General features: G+C 35.2%; 1 protein-coding gene across 1 annotated transcript in view; it reads right to left on the bottom strand.

Annotated features, from left to right (window-relative positions):
- Positions 1-9,845: 9,845 nt before the first annotated feature.
- Positions 9,846-15,723, bottom strand: part of Hdgfl3 (HDGF like 3) — a 45,585-nt gene continuing 39,707 nt past the window's right edge. Inside the window, 7 exon segments of the mRNA XM_053743346.1 lie at positions 9,846-9,895; positions 9,898-10,000; positions 13,834-13,949; positions 13,952-13,991; positions 14,382-14,416; positions 14,419-14,499; positions 14,502-14,515. Coding sequence (XP_053599321.1) covers positions 9,846-9,895; positions 9,898-10,000; positions 13,834-13,949; positions 13,952-13,991; positions 14,382-14,416; positions 14,419-14,499; positions 14,502-14,515 — 439 coding nt within the window.

The raw sequence follows: 15,723 nt of genomic DNA, 5'->3' as shown, positions 1-15,723 counted from the left end.
TGGGAAAAAATAAATCATTGCCTTTATTTTGGAGTAACACAAAAGGACTCACTAACTTCACATATAGAAACTCAATCTGTGTACATAACAACATGAGTTTTGAAAGTATAAGCTGTCAATTAGCTATTTCTAATACAGAATAGATATTATACAATATGGTTAAAACTTTACACAGGGCCTCAGAACAGAAGGACAATTTAATTTCATCTTTGATATACCAACATTATGTATCTAGGAATTACTTCCTGGGTTTCTGTCAAAAAGAGGAAATCCTATCCTTAAGCATTATGGAGTGGTTATCTAAATAATGCTAATTAATATGTAACCAAGTGTTTGGTGGTAGTGGGGTAAAGGCAGGAAAATGATGAACATAACTGCCTTGGTAAAAGGATCCTCGACATGTATAAGTCTGTGCAAAAATCTTGATAATTCTTAGTGGTTAAGGGCACTTCATGCAACCAAATACATGAAATTAAATCAATAACCTTTAAAAAAGGTTAAAATGTCTCTTTTCCCAACAAAACAGAGAGGAATGTGAATAATGTACATACAAACTGGGGTCTGTCAATGACAAGGACTATGTGTTGGTTCATATCAAATCCAAGAATATTAGACAACCAAACATTTAACCTTCTTGTGGTTTCTCTTAATATGCAGCATTCATTACGGTAGTTAGGTCTGTAAAAAGAAAGAAAACAAGCCTTTAGATGATTTAGGATACTAATGATGAAAGCTATCCACACCCGTAGAGTATATAATTGGTTTTCTGACTTTATTCTGCATTGTGGCACTAATAATACTCAGCAAGAATGACTTGAGGCTTCATTTTATACCTATCACAAAGCTGAAGAAAATAGTATTTTATCACTTAAAAAAAAAAAAAAGATAACTTTTCCTACTGTCTGGCCAGACAGGGAGTGTACTTGAGGGTACTCTGTACCACTTGAGGAAATGATATTGTTGTAATGTATTTTAAGCCAATGGAGAAACGTGATTTTTCTTAGGACTGTGGTGTCAGAAATAAAGGTAAGCTGCATGAAATTTAAAAATCAGTTGGAGTATACACAAATTATTCTTTAAAACACTAATTATTGTAACATGACAAGTACAAGAGTAAACAAGATCAAGATGTATGGCCTCTGACTTCCTGTTTTGGAAAAAAAAAAAAAAAGGACGATTTCTTTCTTTCTTTTTCTTTTCCTTTGGATACTGGGGATTGAACCTAGAAGCACTTTACCACTAAGCCACATCTCTAGTCCTTTTTACTCAGAGACAGGGTCTTGGTAAATCCTTCAGGCTGGCCTTGAACTTGTGATCCTCCTGCCTCAGCCTTCTGAGTCACTAGGATTACAGGTACGTGCCACCTGCCCAGCCTAGATTTCTTTTAAAAGTTAAGATGGTAGTGGTATAACAGAAATAAGATTAAAATATTTCTATGTCATGAATAATCATGTTTCAATTTGGTTTCCACTATAAATTGTGTTAGGTTATATTTCCACAGAGAGATGCTATTTTGTTTTCCTCACCATCAACCCCAATATATTATCTCTACCCCAGTAATGTTCTCATGGGATGGATGAAAAAGGGTAATCAGGTCCCAAATATTTTTCTAAAACAGCCTACTCTCAGTTCTTCATTTCACTAAGCAAATGAACTTGTTTGTAAGCACAGATGGGGATGTTCTCAGTTAAGATAGCCAAAAGCTGATACTCCACTGCATATCAGTAATTACAGGACCCTCCAAGGAGGACAAGTTACCAAACCTACCATCCCTTCAAGAAATACATGGCAAAAATTTATTTCTTCGTTTTCTGTCTTGAGCAAAATGAAGTTAATCTTTAAAAAATAAAAATCACACTTAAAAGTCTGTGAATTTGGAAAATACAGTGCCAGGTGAGTTAATTTGTTACATAAAAATACTAGAAATAAGATGATACAGATACTCTGGAGGATTCTCCTCCCTTGTGAAGGAGGAAGACACTCCTTACAACAATGAAAAATGTTGATCAAAGAAATATTTAAAAATTTTGTTGTATTAATGGCAATGTAAAAGGCAATAAATTCTGTTTACATTGGTAGAAAATTCACAGTTAGCAATTGCTCAGCCCATATTGGATGAGTATTTTGGGACAGATCCTATTTGCAGCCCCTTTTATTTTTTATTGAGGCCCCAAAATAAAGTGACCCCAACTTTAAGGACAAGCTTTTTTGTTTTTAAAGAAAGCTCTGATGAGTAGGTACTTGTAAAAGTAAATTCTAAAATCTGAGAGGTTTTTAACTTTTCATACCATGATCATTCGTCCACATCTATGCCTTGAAAAATAGTTCTTGCTAATTCATAATGGAATATATTCTGGACTTGGTGCTCTCAGTGTCTGCTAGACTTAAATTCTCCTCTGATAAAGTCACCAGAAGTAGTTGCTTATTCATGGGCTGCCATCCTTGGTGCCATGCACCCTTTCTATTGGGTAATGGGTGGAGAATCCAGAGTCTATTTTGAAATATCTGAATGGGAGGCACATTGAGAGGTTGTAGGCTGGCAGCAAGATAAAAGGATACTCGAGCATAGTAAATAGAAGCTAGAAGGCAGTAGAAGTCACAAGGATTTCCTTTTTCCTTTTTTTCCACAAAGCACCATTTTTTATGTGAAAAAACTAGTAATTCAAGATGGCTATGGGGTATTTGGCACTTTTGTAGCACTTACTTCCTTCAAGGAAACAACTGACAGTATTTGTTGCCGAAAACAAAATGTGTACATTTAGGTGAAATAAGACTTTGAATACTCCTAGGATTGAGTTTTCCTACGTTTAAAGGCTTTTTTGAAGAGGAAGTGATATTAAAATATGATTAAAAATATAATGAAATGGGTCAATATTTGGAAGGCCCAAAGTAACTCAGTGAACCTGTATTTTCCAACTAGGTAAAAGGTATTCAAAGTGCCAGAGTCATGGATTTAATTAGCAGAATATGAAAATTTAGACTCCACATTACAATTACCTTTTAAGACACTATCACTGATAGAATTGCTATAATTCCAAACAAGAATACCCACAATTATCTAACAATATTATTAAAAAGATTACTTATCTTCATTTTTCAACTCCATATCTATGTGAAGCCAGATTTCTTCAGATACACTTCAAAACTATGCATCACAAAAAGACAGAATATAGAACCACTAGAAAAATACAGCTGTCTTTTATTAAAAGACATTAAAGAGATTTTTAAAAATGTAAAGCAATAGCCTGTGTCACAAAACATTTCTTGAATAATGTTTTTTTTTTTTTTGGTATGGGAGACTGAACCTAGAGGTGCTTTACCACTTGAGCTCTATCCCCAGTCGACTTAATTTTTTTATTTCAAGACAGGTTACTAAGTTGTTTTGACCTTGCTAAATTGCTGAGGCTGGTTTTGAACTTGTGATCCTCCTGCCTTAGCCTCCTGAGTTGTGGGGATTATAGTGTGCACCACTGCATTCAGCAAATAGTAGTATTTCTAATAAAATGTTACATGTGAAATAATGGGTTCATTATTTAAAATGAATTAAGTATTTTAAAAATTTGTTATTTCTAATTAAGTAAATATTAATAGCTGTAACACATAGAACAAAAACTATTTAGGGCCCTCAATAACTTCTAAGAATATTCAAGAGGTCCTGAGACCAAGAATAGAGAGTAAATTAGAGTAAATGGTGAGAGATGAGACTGAAAGGAAAAAGTGGAATTAGACTGTGAATGGCAATATATGGTAAGAATAGGAGTTTATACTTGATCTTGAGGTCACAGGAGGTAGTACTATGTTGTAGAAGTAATGTAACAGCTTCAGGGGCAGAAGAATGAAGGCAAGGACACTGGTGAATGAATAGTGAATGGTGTGGTTGTCCACATCAACATTTATTCCATCCTTGACACCTCCCTCAAATATATGGCAGCCTTGAGATTTGAGGACTTGATTTCAACTTTCCAGGGGTGGGAAGAACCTGACTGATCTAAGCCAGTACTAATCCTCTTATATCTATAGCTGGTTCAAAGATGGGTAGCCTTTTGGCATGGTCTTCAATGATCCCTGCCTCCTGATATTCATGCCCATTGTGTAATCCCCCCATCTCTTGCATGTGGGCTGAATCTAGTGACTTGCTTCTAATGACAGAATGGAGCAAAAAAGTGATGGGATGTCACTTCCCAGACTGAGTTACAAAAGACTGACTTCTGTTTGGCTAGTATTCACTTGCTAGCAAGAGACTCTTACTCTGATGAAGCCAGTTGCCACGCTGCAAATTGCCTCATGGAGAGATTCATGTGTCAAGGAATCAAGGGAGGCCTCTTCTAGTCAACAGCTTGTGAGAAACTGGAGACCTCAGTTCAACAAATGTGAGGAGCTGAATCCTGCCAGCATAATTTGAATTAAAAGAGGATCCATCACCAGGATGGATGACCTCAGGATAACTAGGCCCCTGCTAAGTCCTTGACTGAAGCTCTGAGAGGCACCCAGACAGAGGACTCAGCAAGTTGCACCTCCCTGGATTCCGATCCATACAAGAGATGAGATGATAAACACTATTTTAAGTCACTAGGTTTGGGGGTAATTTGTTAGGTGCAATAGATAATAAAGCAAGTCTAAGCCAATCAATACATGGTGTCCTCCTGCTCAGAGATTAGTAACTTCTACTTTCTATCCAAGTAAGTTAAGAAGGAAGCTCAAAAGAGTTCTGGATAAGGGAGTCTGCCCCTTTCTGACTCATGCTTCCACTGACAAGGAGGGAGGAGGCAGTAAAGAGAACCTTTTGTGGTAAAGAGGTGTCCCTTGTAAGAAATTCTCTTCTCTTACCTACCAAAATTCATAACCACCAACAACCACTTGTCTTGAGACCATCACGGCTTTTCATCCTTAATAAGCCTTTTATCCTTGCTTACTTCAGTTACCACAGATGGGCTCCAGAGCATCCATCAATTTCTGGACTCTTATCCCTAGTCAGCTGTGTATGTGTCCTTTTATGTCTTCATCTCTCAGAGTCCTTTCTCCCACCCTGAAATTCCTCAATTTCTTCCATGGGACCCCTGTAAATCAATAAATCACTAAAAAAAAAAACTATATTCCCAACATAATTTCCAAATATTCCACTCACAAGCGTATTCTATTTCCCCTAAAGGCAGTGCTATTTCTTCCCCTGCAAGCCTCTCAAATGGCAACTCTTTCCTCTCCCAAGCTCTTGTACTTAACTACTAGTCCTGGATATGGGGACAGTGCTGTTCTTGCTTCTTCACTACTATTTATAAACCATTTGTTCTCTTCTCTGTTCTCCCCTCCCCTGAAAAAAATCCTCCCAGCTTTCAATCTCAACGAATGACTATAAATCACTCCTTGTTGCATCAACTACAGATTCCCTGGATTATTCATCCTACACTTTGAAGTTTTAGCTTTGGCCCACTGTCTTTCAATGTCATAACTCCTATAATTTCAATAGCCATGTAGATAATTTTTTCAATACTTTGTCTCTTTCTTGGTGACCTCTCCTTCAAAATCTCATCATTCACCTATTTCAGTGACTTCCATGGTTATTTCTTAGAAAAGTGATTTTGCAGACACTGGGAATTTTTGTAAATATTCTTTTAAGCCATTGTTTCGTGAACAAAATTATAGGGGGACATTTTAGGTTGAACTAAGGCATTAATAAGCAGGGGTCAAGACTATAGGGAACCTATAGTGTGGTTAGTGCTCACATGATGGACTGTACCACTCAAATATCAATAGCACCAACACTGTCACCAGGAACTACTGTAACCCTTCTATAATTTAATTCAAACATCTTACTCTTTTATTACCACCTATATTTCCAGCTCACTCCCTTTATCTGATATTGATCTCCTTTTGATAATATCAAAAAAATTTTGTTGATATTATCTCTTCTTCATGTCCATTTTCTCCTCTTAACATAGTTTGAATTCAATGATTATAATCAGTCTCCCTTGCATACACCCTCAACTCCCCTCTAACTTTCTGTACTCTAATCTCTAGGCAAACTCCAATTCTAGTTAAATTCAATGCTTTGTTCTATGACTGTATAATTGAATATGCCTGGAGAAAAATACAATTATTCTCACTGCTTTCACTTTAAATTCATGACCACTAGCCTCCAGAGGGCCTTACCTCTGTCTGGCAATTTGACTTCATTTCTCAAGTCCATTCACTCTTCTATTCTTCTAAGTGACTATTTACACCTTTTCCTCTCTCTTGAATCTTCCAACACTTTTCCTCATTCTCATTTTCAAGTGCTGACCTTGCTTCCTCAGAAAATAGAAGCAATCACATCAGAACTTGAATGACCTCTCACCCTGAGTATCCACTTACCTGTATCTGTGTTCAAATACTCTGCCTTCCTTCCTCTTTCAATGGATGAACTATGGTAAACCCTCCCTAGTGTACTAGATCTTATGTCTTTTGCCTTCTAAATAGAAGACACTAAATCAACAATTTTTTCTTACATTAACATTTTGTGGTAAATCCTCACTTCGATCATTCTTCTAGCATATGTGCTATAAATTCTCCATTAGAAAAAAAGTCCTTGTCATCCCAGACCATGACTATTAACTTTAAAAAAATTAATATTTAGGCTATGAGCCCTATAAAATATCAGGGACTCATCAGGACTCTTACTATAATTAAGAGAGTGTGTATTGACCAAATGAACAGAATAGAAGAGAGAGAGAATAGTTCCACGGCTATGTGACAGATGACATGTAGATCAGAGAGAAAGAATGAACCATTCAATAAATGATGCTGATTTAAATGGTTTATGTTTTAAACAAGACAGAAAAAACGGTAACCATTAAAGAAAACTAAAGTTTTGATACAGTTGACTACAATAAAATTAGAAAATTTTGTAAAAGATCAGACAGAAGTTGAATAGATAAGACACAAAGGTGGAGAAGATATCTGCAAAATATCTGCACATGATGATTCATGTTAGAATCTAGAATATGCAAGGCCCCTATGAATCATAAGAAAAAAAAATTCAATAGGCAATGGGCAAAAACTCAAAAATGAACACTGTATAGTGAGGAAACACTGGTGAATCAACAAACATGAACCAACAAGCTCAATCTTATCACTAATCAGAAACTACAAATCAACACTATAATGACAATTTTACAACCACAGTATTGGCAAAAAACAAAATCTGATGATGCCAAGTTAATTAGGGTGAACTCTATATACTGCTGATGGAGTATAAATTGACCCCACAACTTGGGAAAGTAATTTGGTATTATCTTGTAAAGTTAAAAACCATAAAGTCAGTACTTTCAGTTCTAGTTACCCACTGTAAGGAACTCTTATACATGTACACTAAGAGAACAAAATAAAAATGCTTATATAGCAACACAGTTCTTATCTGCAAGAACCTGGAAAGAACCCAACAGCAGAGTGGATAAATAAGCTGTGGCATGCCTACAAAACTAAATCTTATAAAACAATGAAAAATGAATCAACTTCTGCCACATATAAACACATGAAGGAATTTTAAAAGCACAGGGTGAGTATATATTATCATTTTAAAACATTCAAACCAAGGAAAATTGATATATTTTAAAAGAATGTATTGTTTAAAATCTGTATGTACATGGTAGGTATGGACTAAAATTTTTAAATGACCAAAAAAAAAAAAAAAAAAAAAAAAAGGCAAATAGCATTCCCTCTGGGCAACAAGCCAGAAGGGTATGGAAAAAACATAAATAGATACAAGTTAACTCTAACTCTAATGTTCTAGTTTGGGTTGAATGATATGGTTACTGGTACTTATTACAATAATATGCTTTATAACATTATATATAATATATACATATATACACATATAGACACATACATATACATATTCTTTTGTATATAACATATATTATTTAAAAAATGAGTTAAAAAATAAAAGGTTCTTTGGTTCTTACTAGCTATGTGACCCTGAACTGATTCTTTCAGCTTCAGTTTCTCCAGCTAAAAAATAGAAGACAATACTTACACCTACCTTCTGGGGTTTGTATGAGGAATAAATGAAATAACACAAGTATAGCAGTTAGCATGGCATGTGGCACACAGGCTGCTACCACTGTCAGTAGCAACTGGTTTTCTGAGGTGCTTTCAAAATATTCAAGTAGAAATAGCACTTAGAAAAATGAATCTACAATGCAGTGGTTACAGAGCAGAAAGTCATTGATAACAACTGAAATCATGTCAGTGGTAAGATGAACATGGGAGATCTTCAGTGTACAAGGTGCTAAGAAAGACAGAAGAAAGGAGCTCTAGAGAGAGACTGAGAAGGAACAGAGAGAAAGCAGAAGAGATTGGGACCTGGAGGAAAAGTTGGGAGGAGAAAGTGCCTATTAAATGCTGCAGAGGGTAAAATGAAGATTAAAGGGAATACTAGATTTGGCAAAGAGTTCAAACCAGTAGAGACCTATACAACAGTAGCTTTAACGAACTGGTTACAGGAAGAAACAGGAGCCAGGCATGGTGGTGCACATCTGTAATCTCAGCAACCCAAGTTTGAGGACAGTCTCAGCAATTTAGTGCAACACCTCTTAAAAATAAAAAATAAAAAGGATTGGGTATGTAGCTCTGTGGTAAAGTATCCCTGGGGTTCAATCTCAGGATCAGAAGAAAAAAAAAAAAGAGAAGAAACAAGAGTGCAATGGGTTGTCATGAGTAGGAGGTGAGAAAATGGAGACTGGGAGAAAAAGAGAACTTTTTGAGAAGTTTAGATATGAAAAGAGTACAATATATGTTGGTGGGAGCTATCTTCAAGATTAAGGGAGATCTGAGACTTTATATGCAGAGGGGAAGGAGCCAACAGAAATGAAGATAAAAGTATAGGAGAGAAAGGGGACAATGGATTTAGTATCTTGGAGGAGAGAGGAAATAATATTCTGGACCCTGGCAATAGAAAGATGTGAATTAATGGTTCTCAAACTTATAATGAGTATCTGAATCACTTGGGGGGTTTAGTTAAATGCAGATCTTAATTTAGAGTTTGGGAGAATTTTCATTTCTAACAAGTTCCCAGGTGATGTTAATGCTAACTGTTTCAGAGACCATACTCTTGAATAGTAAGGGAGCCAGATAGTCAAACCCTCAGTGATGCTAGCAGGTGCATGATTTGGAAAGGTTGCAGGTAAAGGTAATGACAGAACATTTACTAGAGACATCAAGAGAAGGAAGGTAGACAGAAGACAGAAGAAGGCTGAGATGGGTGAGAGGAATAAGAGAACAATTAGAACACAATATTTTAAGAATAATTATAGATAATTGGAATAAAAAGGAAAGTTGAGCGTAAATAGAATTGACATAAACAGGCAAGAATTCAACTGAAACCAGAGTTGACAGAGTAATATTTTTCTGTGGGTTTACTATTTAAAAAATAATTTGATACTGCCCAACTAGTCCAAACAGAGAAAATGCTCATGGAAAATCCCTAGGTACAAACTCTGCCTTTATATCAATTTTACAAATGTGGATTTGCTTGTGATAATGAAGTTAAATATCAACATTCAAATACTGCTTGAATATTTAAATATTTAGAGTGCCTACTGATACATTCAATTACTGCTTCTAGCAAAGCAGCAGCAATATGTAATACACTATTTTGAACATGATATTGATTTAGTAGAAAAAATACAACTGTCAAATTTCATAATTTCAGTAAGTTCTTTAAAAAGACTCTGGGGGGGGGGAGACAGGATGTATAAAACAAGCTGAAAATAGTTCTCCATTTCCTAACACAATATTTACTAATGCTGAGATATGAACACTGAGTCTGAAGCAAAATGTCTTCTAAGTTAAAGAAAAAATTACACATGTATCTATCCTACCCCTTCACTGGTTTTCTGCAAGTCTGAAGTTGTGTTTCTGTGTCATTGCCAGCATCTCCACCCTCAGAGCTGCTTTTGTTTTCTTCTTCTTTGCAATCTTTATCATCTTCATCTCCTGGAGATTTCCGGGATTGTTTAGAGGATTTCTAAATGTTTAGACAATGTTAAAAATTATAGTCAAAAACAGAAATCAAATGCACAAGTGTATATAAAAGACACAAAAAAAGCAGCATTGTATGCAGATACAATATGCAGGGTGCCAAGGCTTAACTAGGTGACATCAGACAAGTCATTTCATCTCAGTTAACTAGTTGGAATCGGGAAATAGAGGTGAACTAGATTATCTCTTAGTTCTTTCCAGAAATGTGATATTAAAAGCAGATTTTGTGTACACACACCATCAATGAATAATATTGCTGGGTGGACACTACCTTAGGAAGGCTACAGAACTGAAAGGTAGCCTAAAGGTAAATCTTGTTCTGCCCATCACTTTGTAGTAGTGAAACCTGAGGTCCAGAGAAGTGAGGTGAACTTTCCAAGATAATATATGGACATTCATGTTAGAATATTTGTACCAATGGGTGATAGAAACCAATTTTAATTTTTTTTAAACTGTGGATAGCTGTTTTAAGAACCCACAGCTGTAATGGTGAACCAGTCCTTTTTATGTATCATCTTGCATTTATTTTCTAGAGGAAACTAAAAATATAGTTTACAGCAAGAGCTGCTTAGTAGGATAAAAAGATAAAAAAGCTGGCTCCAATTGTGTACCTTATTTAAGACAGTAAAATGTAGCATTTTTCTAATACCACTTCTTTAAGAAATTTTAAGAATTGTCAAGCACATTGCAAATAAGAGCTTAGGCAAAACTGATTTAGCCAAATCACTTTTGGTCTTCCAGAAATGAACTAGTTTATTGGAGCTTCCTCAGCAATTTTTAAAAAAGCAATTTCTAAAGAGAAATACCTTCTAGTTATGTGACAGACTATATACTCAAATTGCTTCTATTTTACTAAACTGAAACTATCAACCCAAATCCAAATGGCAGTTCAAATGTGGTCATTTTTACTTTTATAAAGGGAAAAAAAGGAGATTTTAATAATCAAAGTGTGGACTGTCCAGAGTTAAAGATTAAGTATAACAACAGTCAACATGAAACACCTTTTGCTTTAGTAAATATAGTATTGTTGAAATGTGGTAACTGCTACATACAATAATTCTCAACAGTCCTTGACCCGCAGTTTTTATTGATAAAAATGCAAAACTCCTTGAAATTGTAATGCTTGCAAAGCATATTTGTGAGTAACCTAAAAAGTGAGTTTACAAGCAATATAATTTGACTGGAATAAGGGTACTACTGGACTTTCCACTACTGAGTCACAATATTCAGTATTCTGCTAGAAATATGGTTGCCAAGCCAGCAAAACTTTTGGATCCCTGGAATTCCTGAAAATTTTGTTTTTCAATCAGTGTTTATCATGTGTTTTTATCATGTGTGATACTGAATTGGTCTTATGTCCAATTGTTGCTATCTTTACTTGTTAACTAAAATTACTGGTGCTTTAACCTCATCAGTTAAGTTGTTGTTGATAAGCCCTAATGTATGCAGTAAAATCATTTATATGCAAAACATTTTTAACCTATAATTTTGTTATGGCTCACATATGAAGCACTCATATTCTTACTGCTAAAGTTTTATATAACTCTCAAATCTGCTATACTATCCACTTTTCATTATAATCACTGAGATTTTTTTTCCCTTTCCCCCCACAAATGAAATTAGGTGAAGTAGGCATGTGGGCCCTTCCTCTACTAACTGGGATGTAATAAAAAAAAGTTTGTGAACTACTAGTTTTTAAAAGAACACTATATAGCACTAAGAGATCAATGTGAAAAAACAAAACAAAACAAAAACAAACAAACCAAATCACCACCATATTAAGCAAAAAGGAAACATTTGGGAAGCCAAAGAAAAAATGAGGTATGCCAGATAAGTGGTCCTTTAAAGTGTGGTTCCCAGCTTAGCACTATCAGTCTCACCTGGAAATTGATTCCCCAGGACCTATTCTAGATTTTGCACATTAGAAATTTGGGGGTGGGGATATGTAAGATTCAATTATGGTATTTTAAAGTCTTACCACGCAATTCTGATGTATGTGAAAGTTTGAGAATCAAACAAAAAGTAATGGTTTCGGGCTTGAGATGTAGTTCAGTGGGAGACCACTTTCTTAACATGTGCAAAGCCCTGGGTTAGATCCCCGAATGCAAGGAAAAAGAAAAGTCATGGTTCTTTAGTGATCATGGAAATTATGCTCTTGAGGCAAAGCAAATTAAATGCTCCTTTAAAATGGATAGTCTTAGTAAGTGAAGTATGAATTTACCTCTTTGCTGTTTTAAATGTAAATCCATTCCAAGGTTGAGCCCTATTACTTCCTGGTCTTTGCAACAAGCAATTAAACAGTGGCATTTAAAAGCCACGTATTTGTGCTGTTAAAAGTCTAGACAAACTTAGGTAACTTAGAGTTGGCACAGTAACATTAAAAGAATTCAGCAGGCAATCAGAAATTAAATAAAATCAATTCAAGTGGGTGTTTAAGCCTAAAATGGCTGGAAGAAATCCAGTTTAAAAATAATTGCAATGGAAGATACAGTCTGACAGGGAAAATTCTAATTATTTTTGTTGTACAATTGCAAACATTACCCTCACTCAAGGCAACTGCATGTTCTTCACTAGGTACACGAGAAGTAATGCTGTATTCACACAATTTACCTGTATGTCAATAGGGTAGAGTTTAGAGACGGTCAAAATAAAATGTTAACAATCAGATAAACTCTTGATACTTCTTTTAAGGAGTTTCCTAAGTACAAGAATCTAAGTAGAAATAATTTCTTTAAGTATTCAGCAATGTGACTGAAACCTGAACCAATCTTAGGTCTTCAAGGAATCATTTATCTTGCTTTCAGTTTCTAAAATGTGTAGTTTTCACATCTTGATTTTTTCAAGTGTATTTCTTAATTACTGTGAAAAAACCTAGACTTCCAATTTGTAAATCTAGTATCATGCCGCTAGATTGTAGATCTAGTATCATGCCGTTGTTTTAAACCTTCAATATTGTTAATTTGGAATAAATCCAAACTCCATGATATGGCTTACAAATGGGCACTCTAGCTTTTGTTCACCTTTCCCACTGGCCATGATTGTCCAGTAGCACTGGCCTTCTTTCAATTTAGGGGACATACTGAACTCTTTCCTTCCTTAAAGTTTTGCAGCTCTGTTCTTTCTCTCTGCCACACATGGCTCCTCTCTTTTCCCAAACCCTTCTTTTAGGTCTCAGCATAAACTTACCTTACTACAGAAGGTACCTAGCCACTCTTCTAAAGTAGATTTCCCTACTCTGGCATTCCCTGCAACCATTCATTTCTTTCATTAACCTTTCACATTTATATTTAATATTATAAGTACAAGAGGGCAGGGATGGAGTTGGATTTGCTCCAACACTGTCCACTTAGTTCAGTGTCTGGACAGACTAGGTGATCAGGAAATATAAGAACTGAATAAATAAAAAGTCAAGCCCATTCTCTGAAACAGAAAGACACGTACGAATATATCTTTATATCTGCATATATAGTAGTTAAAACATAATGTGTCTCTTATATTTCTAAATTGCTCAGAGCTTGTTTGGAAGTCATTGTAGGAGCCATAGCTATTTATATACTATATCCTTATCTAAGGAACAGATCTCTTCCAACTAATGTGGTATTTTTCAGGGCCAAGTCAGCCTGAAGAGTCAACAGCCAGATGCCTAACATTTAAGGTTACCTGTCAGAGTCCCTTTGCTGTATGTATATTGTCTCTAAGAGGAGAGGCTCCACAGAATCTCGTATATATTTCTATGTGCCCAATAAATGAACAGAAAATAAACTAAAAACTTTTTAATGAATATGCATGTAATAGTAACAACGGGGAGTTTCTCAGTACCTTTGATGTATATGACTTTTTCCGTTTTGAACCTCCTTTTCATTTTTTCTTTTGCCTTTTTCCATCTTCCTCTACTCTATCACCTTCTTCCTCACTGCTTGCATCTGCAGTGTTTCACCTTCTCCCTCAGTTTCTGAAGAGCTTTGTTGCTGAATTGCCTAAGGAAAATATTAACTAATTACATTTTGAAAAAATAGCCAGAAACCACAGACTGTGACAAAAATCACTCTACTTTAATTGAAAGGGTTCAGGTTTATTCATAAGATTTTCAAAATAAAAGCCTGTAAGAGCCAGGAGATCGCTTGAACCCAGGACCTGGAGGCCAGACTGGGCAACAAAGTGAGACCCTGCCTCCATTAAGTAATCAATAAATGGCTGTCAAACTCAATTTTTCACTGATCCTTTGGGTAGGTTGCATTAATTCAAATACTATTATAGTTAAAAAGAATTCTGACCTTCAAATGGAGTAGATGTATTAAAAACATTTGAAAAGCATTAAAACCAAAGAAATGAAATAAAGCAAGTGGACAATGAAGTAAAACCGGTACCTGGTATCCAGTAAATTTGACTCCTGGGTTATTTCTATTTCCCACAATCCTTCATTAAATCCTTTCCGTTGTTGACTTCCCAAACTTGTCTTGTATTCCTTATACGGAAAAAGGTCTTGGGACCTAGAAATGCACTGCAGAGGCATATTAGAATCAACATGCTGACCTTCACATCTAAGGTAGGTTAATATCATATAAACTCAGTTGTCAGAGCACATTATATTAAACAAATTTACAGTATACATGAACTATCAGTCAGGAATACACTACAAGATGTCTTAGACACAGTTCAAATTACAAAAATAAACCTCTGACTATACAAGTCAACAACCTGGATTATCTACTTTGATTTTAATTTTAAATTACCAATGTCTTCTTTGCTTTAACATTGATTTTTAGGTACCCATCATCTCAAACTAAGATTTAATCTGTGTGAATCTTACCACAGTATTGGGTTTTGTGAGATTTACAATAAAAAACAAACACTAATTAAAAAACAGCTCCACATACCATATTAGTAAACTTATTCACTAATATTTCTTTAATAAAAAAAATCATATTTGTTTAATGAGGCAGTAAGTAAGGAAAACAATCTGAAGTAGAAAAGTCTTCCTCAATTTAAACCTTATCCAAATTAACCATAACCCTTAAAAAATGAGTTGGGGGTTCAATCCCCAGTACTACACACTACACAAAAATGAGTTGGAGGTTCTGGGGTGTGGGTCAATAGTATAGCACTTGTCTAGCATATGTGAGGCACTGGGTTTGATCATTAGCCTCACATAAATAAAACAAAACAAAAAACCAAAACCCAACAAACACAACCAAAACAAACAAAAAATCCGAGTTAGAATAAATTCTGGGACTGGCTAACAGATTCAAACAAGAGTAAGGGCATTAGTATCTATGGTCTCACCTGGCAAATAAGACTGTGAAGGCCCAAATTTTGGTTGACACACCTGAGCTTATATCTCAAACTAAGATTTATTTATTCACAACAAATACTGATTAAATATCTATGATATGTCAGGCACCTTTCCAGAGGGGCTAGGGATTATATAAGGAACAAGAAACAACATTTCTGCCCTCATGAAGCATAAGTTCAAGTGGCAGAATAATAAAATAAAAGATAGTGTATGTGCTTTAAAAAAAAAAAAAAAAAAAAAGGCAAAGATGGACAAGAAGGTCTGGGAATTTTCACAATTTTAGATATAAAGATCAGGGAAAAGCCTTACCAAAAAAGGAACATCTAAGTAAGGAACTATAGGAGATGAAAAGTGAATGAAGGGAGAAACCCATGCAGTTACCTGGGGAAGAACAGAGAAAGCAGGATGAAGCAAGA

This window comes from Sciurus carolinensis, chromosome 2, assembly GCF_902686445.1.
Source record: "Sciurus carolinensis chromosome 2, mSciCar1.2, whole genome shotgun sequence".
NCBI lineage: Eukaryota > Metazoa > Chordata > Mammalia > Rodentia > Sciuridae > Sciurus > Sciurus carolinensis.
This window is presented reverse-complemented; position numbering and strand designations above follow the sequence as displayed.